The 13,065-nt window shown below is 42.8% G+C and overlaps 1 protein-coding gene across 1 annotated transcript in view; it reads left to right on the plus strand.

Annotated features, from left to right (window-relative positions):
- The first annotated feature begins 388 nt into the window (after positions 1 to 388).
- Positions 389 to 13,065, plus strand: part of Cwh43 (cell wall biogenesis 43 C-terminal homolog) — a 34,943-nt gene continuing 22,266 nt past the window's right edge. The window contains exons 1-5 of the mRNA XM_048364420.1: positions 389 to 742; positions 2,290 to 2,481; positions 7,093 to 7,213; positions 7,688 to 7,842; positions 11,977 to 12,178. Coding sequence (XP_048220377.1) covers positions 700 to 742; positions 2,290 to 2,481; positions 7,093 to 7,213; positions 7,688 to 7,842; positions 11,977 to 12,178 — 713 coding nt within the window. The 5' untranslated portion in view covers positions 389 to 699. The remainder of the gene's footprint in view (positions 743 to 2,289; positions 2,482 to 7,092; positions 7,214 to 7,687; positions 7,843 to 11,976; positions 12,179 to 13,065) is intronic.

Below are 13,065 nucleotides of genomic sequence, written 5' to 3' on the forward strand. Positions count from 1 at the left end.
AACATCTCCCACTTTTATAGAAATGCACACTCAAATATTGATAAATGGGAGAAGCCAAGGTACTTTTTCAAAGCAACTAGTTTTCTGTCTTGTGAGCAAATGTTGCAACATCTTAAAAAAAAAAAAAACATACCAAATTGATGTCACCTCTCTTATAGAATGCAACTGATCCTCACTCTCCGACTGCTTGCGATGTAGCCCGGTGGGAGCCTTGTTTATAGCAGGGCTCACTGATTCGAAGTTGCTTCCTCCCTCACAGGCACTGGCAGTGCTTGGCCCTCCAGGCTGCTCCTGGAGCAGGGGACCAAGCAAACTGATTTTGGCCAGACCGGCAGGGTTCGAGCGCACAGATCTCCATGTTCCCTGCAGTCGGAGTGGCAGAGGCTGCGGGAGCTGCGGGCCGAGTGGTGCCCATGCTCAGGGCGCAGGGAGGCGTCGGTTGGGGCAGGCTGGCCCGGGGCAGGCTGCGCTGGGGCAGGCTGGGCCGGGCTGGGTGTGGTGTAGAACAGGATGGCAGACCTGGCCCCACCCGGCCTCAGATCAGCCCGGCGGCGGACAGATCGGCAGACCGGCGGTGCTGGCAGGCAGTGGACGCTGCGCCAGGGACGCGGGACCCGAGGGCGAACGCGGTGACTGGCTGCGGGGAGCGCGTGGCCGTCGGGGGCGTCTGTCCTCGCGGTCGCTGCTTCTAGAGGCACAATGCCCTTCCTGTGGAGGGAAATCCTCGTGGAGACTTTCCTGGGTAAGCTCGGATCGCCCTCGCCCCTTGGTGGCGGGTGCCAGCTACCCCCAACCCTCTGTGGCGCCCGGCGTCCTGCCAGCTTCACTGGGAAAGGTGCTCAGAGTAGAGATGGTGATCGTCCCCTGGGAGGTTGGGCTGCGGAAGGAAAGGGAATTGGAGACGGGACCTCGGTGGGGGTTCGGACGCTGAGGATCTATGGGGAGAGGACCTGCCCAGGGATTACACCCAAGGAGTGGGAGTTACAGAGATGTTAGCTTTGAACTCACACAGCAGGTGCGGGTCCCCACAGGTCCCCAACCTCTACCCGACTGAACATTAGCAAGGAAGTGGGCGCCTGTGTCCCCAATGTGAGCACTGGGTGGCCACGGGGCACTTGGAAATTGGGAAGCTGGCAATGAGCATCTCACGCTCATCTCGTGCTCACTTTTGCAGCTTTGCAAAAAAAAAAAAAAAAAAAGGAATTAACATTTATTGTAATTCTGGAGGAGCTGTGTGATTAAAATCAGTTTCCAAATAAACATTTGGGAAGTTTCTGGAAAGGATGCTCTTTCAAACTTAATTTCTGGGAGCTGCAACTTTTCAGGGGAGCCCTCCAATTCCATTTTCCTGGCCCACCATATATGTTCTCAGCAGAGAGATATGACTAATACTAAGTTTCTCCAATGCCCTTGCTCAGTCCTCCTGACAAGTCTGGGAGGTGGCTAGAAGTTCTCTTTCTCTGATTAACAAAGGGAGATTGTTAAGTGGCTTGCTAGAAAGTTACCACACAGAGTAAGTAGCTAGACAGCTAGCTACTTGGTAGGCAGATGGTTTAAGTTGTCAGTGCTGTTTGTTACTGGGCACTGTAGGCAATGACTGAACTTCTGGAGTGTCAGGACTTTCCAGCTGTTTTGTTTTGCCCTTGTTTACTTAGCTTGTTCATGCATTTGTTATGAGAGAGTTGAAAGCACCCACCTTCTAGACCATTGGAGTTGTAGGAGTGTGAGAAACAATCTGCCTTAACACTCAGCAGGGCCTAACACTTGATTAAGTACTCATTCCTGTTAATCAGCATTATCATTTGAGATTACAGTTGGTTATTGGCAGAGGTGCTGCTGACTTCAGATCTGGGCATTCCACTTCTCTATACTGCCTCCTGAGGGCTGGATTTGACAAGAAAATGTTGCTCAACTGAAGAGCTTTTGGGTGTGCTTGAGAGGAGCTGAGGGAACACCTATTCCTTCTGTTCATTTCAGCGTTGATGATACTTATGGATCAAGTTAGATAAGGGAGTTATCAGTTGAGGTCCCGGCAAGAAGCCAGATTCAACTCACATAGTTCAGATGAAGAAAATGTACTAAGGTGACAGCTGCAGGCATGTGGCACGATTCAGGGAACAAAGTGAGAGACTTGCACCAGCAAAAACCTGTTCCCCACTGGGCTGTGGGGTAGGTCCCCCAATGATGGTGAGAGCAGGAAAGTGGAGGTGGGAACAGAGTGGCAGGGCTGCTGTTTGTCAAATGAGGCCAAAGGCACAATTTTCTCTTTCTTCTAAACACTTCTTACAGGGTATGTTTCCTGGTCTCTCTACCATGGCCTGGCACCAATGATCTTTTACTTTCCCCTGCAAACACTGACACTCACTGGACTGGAAGGATTTGGCATAGCCTTTCTTTCTCCCATACTTCTAACAAATTCTCCTTTCTGGAAATTGGTTAACAAGAAGTGGATACTAACTCTGCTTCGCATCATCACTGCTGGTAAGAGTTCAAGGTGTTTCTCTAAGATTTATTTTTATTGTTTGTCAGGTTGTGGGGCATAGAACTCAGGGCCTGAGTGCTGTCCCTGAGCCTTTTTGTGCTCAAGGCTAGCACTCTAGTACTTGAGCTACAGCACCACTTCTGGTGTTTGAGTGACTAATTGGAGATTAGAGTCTCATGGGGCGTTTTCTGCCCAGGCTGGCTTTGAACCATGATCTTTAGATCTCAGCTTCCTGAGTAGCTAGTATTACAGGTATGAGCTACTAGCATCTGGCTCTCTAAGATTTTTTTTTTCATACAAAAGTGAAATGAATGAAATTAAAAGTGAAATGAACTGTTCTTGACAGGCTTGATTCAAAACTTGAAGGTTTCTTTTTCCAACTACTACTTTAGAAAAATTTACCTTCAGCAAAATCGCAAGACTAGACTGAGAGTCAATTTGAATGATATTTCTCACATTAGACTGACTGGAAAGGACTAAAAATCCCTGTGATAAGGACAGAAAAGGTACGTTGGAGAACAAGTCAACTACTGAATTTACTGTGTTCTTTCTTTTCTTTTCTTTTTTTTTTTTTTGGCCAGTCCTGGGCCTTGGACTCAGGGCCTGAGCACTGTCCCTGGCTTCTTCCTGCTCAAGGCTAGCACTCTGCCACTTGAGCCACAGCGCCGCTTCTGGCCGTTTTCTGTGTATGTGGTGCTGGGGAATCGAACCTAGGGCCTCGTGTATCCGAGGCAAGCACTCTTGCCACTAGGCTATATCCCCAGCCCTCTTTCTTCCAACTATGACACAACACTTGGAACCAAACCAAAAAAAATCATTTAAATGATATTTCATGACAGTTATGAAACTATGCACACAAATACTATACAAAGCAAACAAGTGCACTAGGAAACCTATTTGCAAGTCTTTGCCTTGAAGGGATAATTTCCACATTGGTTCCTACAAACAACAACAAAAAAAACATTAACAAGTTTCTTGACAAAAGGGGAGGAAGAAACAATCAATTGCAGGAAAGGAAATAAAATTGGTTCTTAACGATATAATAAAATATACAGTCTGTTGATTTATGCATACATATTTGTCTGTTAGGGTCACAACTGAATTGACAGAAAGAAAAGCCTGAGTGTGCTGTGTGGTAAAGGTGGGAAAATTGGCACTAATGTAATGTTAGTAGGCATGTAAATTAGGGTAACTTCCATAAAGGGTAATTTAGCAGTATTTACAAAGTCTGTACATAGCTTCTAACCAGCAATCTTACTTCTAGGAATATATCCTATATACATATGTAAATGATAAATGTGCAAGATCACCCAGTCATTGTGGGGATATCTGTTATAGGAATATTGAAAGGAACCTAAATATCTCTAAGGGATAGGTTAAATAACCAGTAGTTATGGAATTGAAATACCATATAGGGTACTATGCAACTATCAAAAAAAGAGAGGCTATTATTAACAATGAAACATGGAATGCTTTTAAAATACAATTTGTGGAATGTGTTGTGTTAAACAGAGCATATAGAATGCTAATCTCTATATAAAAAGTTTATATGAGAATATATTTAGTATTTGGTTGGATACAAGTATTCCTAAAGGATTTTAGAAAATGGTAGCATTGTTACTAGGGTGGAAAATGTGGTACCTAAATACAAGTCTGGAGTGGAAAAGTGGCACTTTGTCAATCATTTTTGTATCTTTGAGTTCTGAATTTGAATAGATCCATTGCCAAAGATAATAAAAATTTAGATGTGTAGTTCCTATCATGAATTATGGTTTTATACATTAATAAGTATTGAGAGTCTTTGGAGATGAACCAGTAGTAAAAAAGCAAGAAGAGATTATGGGGAGTAGATTCAAAATGAATGCCAGACTGTACAGGGGTTGGATCTGTAGCTAAAAATGAATCATGTCCTTCTGTTGTAATTGTTTCTCTGAGATTCCCATGTGACATTTGTTCATGAGTCACTGCACAGATCTTCTGCCTGGATGTAGCCATTTGACTTTTTCAGGAGCAGCACCAGGAATCACTAGGCAGTTGCAGTGTTTTGTGTGTGTGTGTGTGTGTGTGTGTGTGTGTGTGCATCAACCCCTGGCAGAGGCAGAACAAAGTAGGTGTTAGGAGATCTCTGGTTTCTATGAAGGTATACAGCTCTGGTTTTTAAGATGGCTCCAAGTCAGAAGGAATGGTGGGAAAGACTCCTGGAAACTGCCCTTTACAAAGATGGCATTCACATACATAGAAAGACAGGCAAAATGATCAGGAAAACTTCAGGCCTAGGAATGATAGAAATGAGGCTTTCTGCCCTGGAAACTGAGTATTATAGTAGTAGCAGATTCAACTGCTTTTGAGGCACAGAATCCATGAATCACAGTGGCTTCTGCCTAGCAAGCCTCACCTACAGAGGCACCACTAGCAGTTCTAGGGACAGTTTTCATTATTTCAGTCCAGTCCTGTCCAGTAAGGAGTGGCCATAGGGGATATAAGACAGAGTAGGTTTTGGAGGGGTGGGGATAGTGATTGATTGAGATGCCTTCTGTTGTTCCCCATCACCCTGCACAGAAGCAGAACTGAATTGGGTGGGAACGTAAAGCAGAGGGAAATTGCTCTGAGTTGAGGATGCTGGGAGGTCGCAATTAGCCATGGCCTGCCTTGCAATGCCCTTTAAATGCTTCTTAAGATCAGGTGTCAGTGGTTCAGGCCTGCAATTCTAGCTAGTCAGAAGGCATAGATCCTTGGCAGTATCTATGAGATTCTTAATCCAAAATCAACCAAAAGAGCTGGAGGTAGAGTTGTGGCTCAAGTGGCAGAGTGCTAGCCTTGAGCAAAAAAAGCACAGGGACAGCATTTAGGCTCGGAGTTTAAGTCCCAAGACTGGCACATACATACACACAATGATTCTGCATCCTGAAAGACAGGATGCAGCTTTTTTTTTTTCTTTAAGAGTTCTGATGGGGGGTTAGGAATATGGCCTAGTGGCAAGAGTCCTTGCCTCACATACATGAAGCCCTGGATTTGATTCCTTAGCACCACATATATAGAAATGGTGCTGTGGCAGAGTGCTAGCCTTGAGAAAAAAGAAGCCAGTGCTCAGGCCCTGAGTCCAAGTCCCAGGACTGGCAAAAAAAGTTCTGAGGGCTTTTGAAGAGTCTTGAGGTCTTGGGCTGGGGATATGGCCTAGTGGCAAGAGTGCTTGCCTCGTATACATGAGGCCCTGGGTTCAAATCCCCAGCACCACATATACAGAAAACAGCCAGAAGTGGCGCTGTGGCTCAAGTGGCAGAGTGCTAGCCTTGAGGAAAAAGAAGCCAGGGAGAGTGCTCAGGCCCTGAGTCCAAGGCCCAGGACTGGCCAAAAAAAAAAAAAAAAGAGTCTTGAGGTCTAAGTGTTTCCTGCAGTCTCACCTCTGGTACTTGAAGCTAATTACCCTGCAATTAGCTATGAAATTCATTCACGGTCACCAATTTAGATAATATCTGACCATAAACATTTTGATCCACTAGGATCATTATGGTTAAAAAAAAAGAGACAATAACAAGTGTTTGCATAGATGTGGAGAAATTGGAAACTATATGCATTTCTGATGGAAATATAAGAAATATTCAGTGGTACAGATATTTTGGGAGACTGTTTAGGAGTTTTCAAGATGTTAAATCTTTTTATGTGATCCAACAGTCCTACTCCTTAATATACATGCCCAAGAATAATAAAAACATACGCTAATATAGAAACGTGTATACAAATGTTCAAAGCAGCTTTATTTACAAATGCTACGAAATGAAAATAGCCAAATGCTTACCAGCTGATGAATGGATAAACAAAATGCAATATATCCACATAATGTAATATTAATTAAGCATAAAAAGGAACCAACCATTGATACATGCTACAACACAGACAAACCTTGAAAATGTTATGCTAAGAGAAAGAAGCCAGTCACAAAGGCACATATATTGTATGATTCAATTTCTGTGAAATGTCCAAAGTAGGAAAAATCTAGAGTCAGAAAGTAGATTGACAACTGTGAGGAGACCAGAGGTAGGAGTGACTTCTAATAGATATGGGTTTCTCTTTGGGGTGATAAGAACATTCTAGAATTAGTGGTGATAGTTGCCCAACTTTGTAAATACACTCAGTGATACAAATCATTGAGTTCTATACTTAGATATGGCTATTTTTTTTCCTGTGCAGCGAATTTTTCTTTCTCTTTTCCAGTATTGGGGCTTGAATTCAGTGCTTTGCACTCTTCCTTGACATTTTTACTCATGGCTAGTGCTTTATTACTTGAGCCATGCCTCCACTTCCAGCTTTTTGCTGGTTACTTGGAGATAAGAATGTCAGAGATTTGTCTGCCCCTTGGAGGTTTTGAACTGAGATAATCAGATCTCAGTCTTCTGTATAGCTAGGATTATAGGTATGAATGACTAGACATGGTAAATTTTACAGTGTGAACTGTGCTTCAATAAAAGTTTAAAAAAGATATACATGTAGTTATATATTAACTCAATACTCTTGAGTGTAAAGATAGTATCACCAGCATTTAGCAAACGCAGACCATAAAGTACCAATGTCTGATTTTCACAAGTGCTCAGTTCTCCTCATTTCATTTGTAGGCAGCATTGCTTCCCTCGAGGCTCCAAATGCCACACTTCGACTGGTGGTCCTTGCATTGGGTGTTTCTTCCTCCTTGGTGGTACAAAGTGTGACTTGGTGGTCAGGAAGTGGTTTGCAAAGGTATGCTTCATATCTTACATACTTGTGGACATACAGGTATGGTCAGTTTCCAAAGTGAAACTCAATGTGGGATTTGTAAATCATAATTTTGACCTTCTACATGAATGAATTTGAACAGTTTCTATTTACATATATAGCAACTATTATACATATAATATAGATAGATTGCAATATAATAATATTCATATTGTCTCCAGGGATTGAACCCTTACTCATGCTAAACACAAAGTCCACCACTCACTCAAAACCCTCAGCCCCAATAATGCTTTAGGAATGAAAGAATTATTTCAAGTTGTAGGTGATAGGGCATAGGAAGTAATGGGGGATAGAAGGCTAAGACAAGTGGATTATTTCAAATTGCCAAAAAGACAAATTGAGATGATATGCTTATTAAGGTCAGGTGAGACTATGAGACTGAAATTCTCAATGTACCTTGAATCATTAGAGTCTTTAACAGTACTTTTGTACTGACAGGTACCTCAGAATCTGGGGATTTATTTTAGGACAGATTTTTCTTCTTGTTCTCCGCATATGGTATACTTCACTAAACCCAATCTGGAGTTATCTGATGCCCAACAGGGTAATAATGACAGTGACTACCATAGCCACACTGGACCGCATTGGTGCAGGTAAGTAAATGTTCAATTTCTTTGGGATCTTTCTCTCTTACAAAGTTTACCTTTCTGATGTAAATATAGCATATTTGGAAAAGAAAATTTGTAAAAAATAGCTTTTCTTTACTATATATTCATTTCAGCTTTCCTCCTTCTGAAATAGTGACTGAACTATGATCTAAGCAGACAACACCAGACAAAACCACCAGTGTTGTATACCACTATCATTGGGAGTCTAGACTCAGGCCTCATTCATTCAGCTGTCTTCATCCTGTTCTCTCTCAACCTGGCCTCCAGCAGGACAGTCACCATCTTCCACCTCTACACTGATCATAGTACATCTGTAAGACTGTAAAGTTACCACAATCTAGATGATGGCAACTTCCTGGGTTTTATCCAGGGAGCTGAAGCTTGAAAAGAAAGGAAATATTTGTATATTGATACCACTTTCTAAGCTAGCTTCGTCTTACAGAAGCTGACTTTCTCTGAGACATACACAAAACCCTGCTTGTGATACAGTTTAAGATGTTTCAAGAGAGAAGTGCGACTGGAGTCTAATTAACTTGCTTGTGGATTTTTGTTTAGCTCAGTGAGTCACTGTTCCCTTGTATATACAAGGAGAAATCACACAGATATTAATGGAAGCCTAGAGGGTGTTGGCTCAGTATGAACAAAAAGTGCCTGTATAATTCCCCTCTGGCCTCAATTTTGGCTTGAAACTGAGGTAACAGGAGAAGGATGAAATTAGCAGTAAAGGAGTCTTAACAGGAAAGGGGGAAACTAGCAGTAAAGGAGTCATGTCACATTAGCATTAGAATATTTAGTAATTTTTCTAGTCTCCTATTATATCTTTTTTAAAAAGGTAAAAATAGTTTTTGTCAGTCATGGGGCTGTAACACAAAGCTTGGGTGTTTTCCCCAAGCTCTTTTGCTCAGAGATAGTTCTCTACTTCTTTGAACCACAGCTCCACTACAGATTTTTTGGTGGTTAATTGGAGATAAGAGTCTCACAGGAACTTTTTTGAGCAGTGATCCTCAGGTCTCAGCCTCTTGAGTGGCTAGAATTACAGGTTTCAGCCACCAGCTCCTGGCTTCTTTTATGTTTTATAAATCACTCCCAGGTAGGTGTGTCTCTCAGCTGCAGCCTCACTTTTGATCATACTTGCATTTTTGGATGACTTTTTCACCTCTGTTTAAAATAAATGTGACCTACTTGCTAGCTGGTATTTTCTTGCTTTGTTTTTGCCCTGTGCCTTCATTTCCAAAATTCAGACTCTTCACCTGCTCCCCTAGGGGATCTGAGCACAGAGCAGCTTATTGTTATTGCTTGGTTTTTTTTTGGCCAGTTCTGGGCTTGGACTCAGGGCCTGAGCTCTGTCCCTGGCTTCTTTTGGCTCAAGGCTAGCACTCTGCCACTTGAGCCACAGCGCCGCTTCTGGCCATTTTCTGTATATGTGGTGCTGGGGAATTGAACCCAGGGCCTCATGTATACAAGACAAGCACTCTTGCCACTAGGCCATATCCCCAGCCCCTTGTTTTTTTATGTTTTTTTTTTTTTACCTTATTTGTTGGGTTATAGTGAATAGAGTCACTTACCTTAGTTTTCTGCATTTTACACAGCAAATTGAACTTAGACATGTGTAAGTTCAAAGCCTTCAGGCACCTGATCTCATTTTGTCTACACTATCATCTCCTCCCTGCTCCTTCCTCTCATTCCATTCTTAATTTTTTTCCTCCTCGTGAAACAAGACTGCAAGCTCCACAGGCACACCCAAAGGCTTCCTTCTGTTCTGAAGTGGGCTTCACAGAATCACAAGGCTATGTCCTCTCAGGCACTCTATGCTCAACAGAAGAAATTCTCTGGCATTATCTGCCATGGTGACATGTTTGTATGTGAAATCATTTTCAGGCTGAAAGAGTGTATTGGTTCCATGAAACTATGAATTAGGCCAATGGGGTACAGTCAAGTGGGGTACATGCTGCTTATGCTCCAGGCCCAATTTCTTAGTTCTTTCTACTAGCTATGTGGTCTTGGGTAATTAGTGGATCTTACTGGGCCTGTTTTCTAATCTGTAAAATAGAGTTAGTAAGAGTATGCCTCTCATAAAGGTGCTGTAACGATTAAGTGGACTAATATGGGAAGAAAATTCATCAGTTGATGCACTATTGTTATTTTGGAGTGTGCAGATAGTTCAGTGAGAGCCCTATTCCTTTGTGTATATGTTGGTACTGAGGGGTGAACATAGGGCCTAGGCTCTGTCCCTGAGCTTTTCAGCTCAAGGCTGTTGTTCTACTACTTGAGACATAGGTGTACTTCTAGTTTTATGCTGGTTAACTGGAGATAAGATGGACTTTCCTCACTGAGTTGGCTTGGTACCATTATGGTCAGATCTCAGCCTCCTAAATTGTTAGGATTATAGGCATGATCCACCATCCTCCAGTTCATTTTTGTTTTTACTCTACTGGGGCTTGAACTTGGGCCTCTAGTTTGCTAGGCAACCTAAAAAATCTTGTTCTTTTCATGGCCTGGTTTACTGGAAATGTCCTACTCAAGCTGGATGATACTTATTCACTGAATACATCCTTTGTTTTTAAAGCATAGATTTCTGCTCCGCTTATTCTCTTAACTTCTCACAAGTACAGTAGCTTTCTGTATTTCTACTTGTCAAATTCCAAAATATTCTTTCTACCTTACACTGAAACTGTGCCTTATCTAGCCTTCCAGAAACAATCTCTCCTATAGAACAGCTGTTTATCGTAGCATATACTACGTCTCTCCTTCTAGAGTAAACTCCTTGAATCCAAGTAGTATTTCCTTCCTACTTGTGGAAAGTCTACTGAATAGAGAGCATGAAACAATGTTTTTATGTCCCAGGCCCAAACTCTGGAAGTTCCAGATTAGGTCTAGCCACTTACCCAAATACACCAAATAGACATGGTGACTAAGTGTCAGTGGTTCATGCCTGTAATCCTAGCTACTCGGGAAGCTGAGATCTGAGGATCATGGTTTGAAGCTAACACAGGCAGAAAAGTCTGTGAAATGCTTATCTCCAATTAACTACCAAAAAGGTGGAAGTAGAGGTATAGATCAAGTGGTAAAGCATCAGCTTTTTTTTTTTTTTTTTTTTTTTTTTTTTTTTTTTTGCCAGTCCTAGGCCGTGAACTCAGGGCCTGAGCACTGTCCCTGGCTTCTTTTTTGCTCAAGGCTAGCACTCTGCCACTTGAGCCACAGCGCCACTTCTGGCCATTTTCTGTATATGTGGTGCTGGGGAATCGAACCCAGGGCCTCATGTATAAGAGGCAAGCACTCTTGCCACTAGGCCACATTCCCAGCCCAAGCATCAGCTTTGAGGAAGAAAGTTGAGGGGCAGTGTGCAGGCCCTGAGTTCAAACCCTAGTAAGGTACATATGCATACAACACACACACACACACACACACACACACACACACACACACACACTCATCATGGTGAAGGGCTGATTTATTACAAGGCATCCATGGGAAAGTGGTACTTGGGTACATCTTCAGCCATCTTCAGGAATACAGACATCGTTCTCAGTTAAATAGGGAGAAATGGGTATAGGAATTGGACAAGTATGTATAGTTGAAACAGCCCCATGTCACAGGCATGGCTGGGTAGAGGCCTGGTGGGTGGGTGGTCTGTAGCTTCTGGCTGTTCTCTTCAAGATATAAGAAGGGGCTGGGGATATGGCCTAGTGGCAAGAGTGCTTGCCTCGTATACATGAGGCCCTGGGCTCAATTCCCCAGCACCACTTATACAGAAAATGGCCAGAAGTGGCGCTGTGGCTCAAGTGGCAGAGTGCTAGCCTTGAGCAAAAAGAAGCCAGGGACAGTGCTCAGGCCCTGAGTCCAAGCCCAGGACTGGCCAAAAAAAAAAAAAAAAAAAAAAGATATAAGAAGGCATCGCATGACTGCAGGGACATTTGCCTTTTGTCGCAAGATGCTTATTCCAGAATCTTGTTCTTCTTGGAGCCCAAGGTGATTGTAAAATGATTGTGGGAGACAAAAGTTGGAGGAATGTCCTGCTTTTACTTGATTTATAGGCCCAGAAAAAAGCAAGTCTTAAGTTGCCTTTCACAAGGGCAGATTTCTGTGGAACTCTGATCTTCTTCTTCCTTTTGATCCTAGATGGTGACTGCAGTAAATCCGAGGAGAGGAAGAACAGCAAGGTGTCCAAGCGTGTGGCCTGTAGGCCTTGCCGGCTGTTGGCAGGTGCTGCCTTTGGGAGTCTTTTGTTCCTCACCCAGTGGATCTTTGGAGAAGTTTCCCTTGTGTCCCGATGGGCAGTGAGTGGTCATCCCCATCCGGGACCAGATCCAAATCCCTTTGGGTGAGTGGGAGTTTGGAAGCAATCAAGAAATCAGCAGTCTTGGCTAGAGGAAGAAACTTGTCCTTGCTATACCTGTGCTCCTCAATACTGACCACCCGATGTCCTCAGAGAACACACAGAAATGATTGTGGACGCCAGAACAGAGGAGCGAGAATGCTGTTTGTTTTGTGTTTATGAATGATGGGAAAGTAGAGGGGGAGGGACAAGTAAGGATTGTGAACAGGAGATACTCAAGCTCTATCAAGGCTGCCATGGGATTTACCACCAGGAAGAGCCCACTTGGTGGTAGAGCTCATCCCTTCTGTCCTTCCCATTATAGTTAGAGGCACTTGGTGGGCAGAGCACAGAGCCATGATGAGAAGCTGCCAAATGCATATAATAGTAGCGTTTGCTTTGCAGATTCCTGAGGAGTAAGTGAATAAACAGGTTAAAAAAAAGTCTTAAACTGGTACTTAGTATATTATGTGCTGTGTTTTGTTGTTTTTTTTTTAACTCAACTTATATTGTAGCTACTTAATTAATTTCTCTGCTGTAGGATTATTGTAGCTGGATTGCTTCCTACAACTTTGTTAAAACTTTTTCCTTCCTCCTATGAATATATGTCAACATAGCAAAATGAAGACATTGTAGTATTTAAAAAAAACACAATGTCAATTACTGATCAAACTGACACTGGTCTCAGGAAGAAGGAGACTAACCCAAAGGAATACTGAGGTAGAAAATGACAAACTATATGGAAACTATTGATTGAGATTTTGGCTCAGGTGACAGAATGCTAGCCTTTAGCACAAAGAAGCCAGGAATAGTGCTCAGGCCCTGAGTTCAAGCCCCAGGACTGGCAAAAAAAAAATTTAAGGATCTGACAGAATTCAGTTGTTACTTTTTCC

Source organism: Perognathus longimembris, chromosome 16, assembly GCF_023159225.1.
Source record: "Perognathus longimembris pacificus isolate PPM17 chromosome 16, ASM2315922v1, whole genome shotgun sequence".
In the NCBI taxonomy this organism is placed as follows: Eukaryota; Metazoa; Chordata; class Mammalia; order Rodentia; family Heteromyidae; genus Perognathus; species Perognathus longimembris.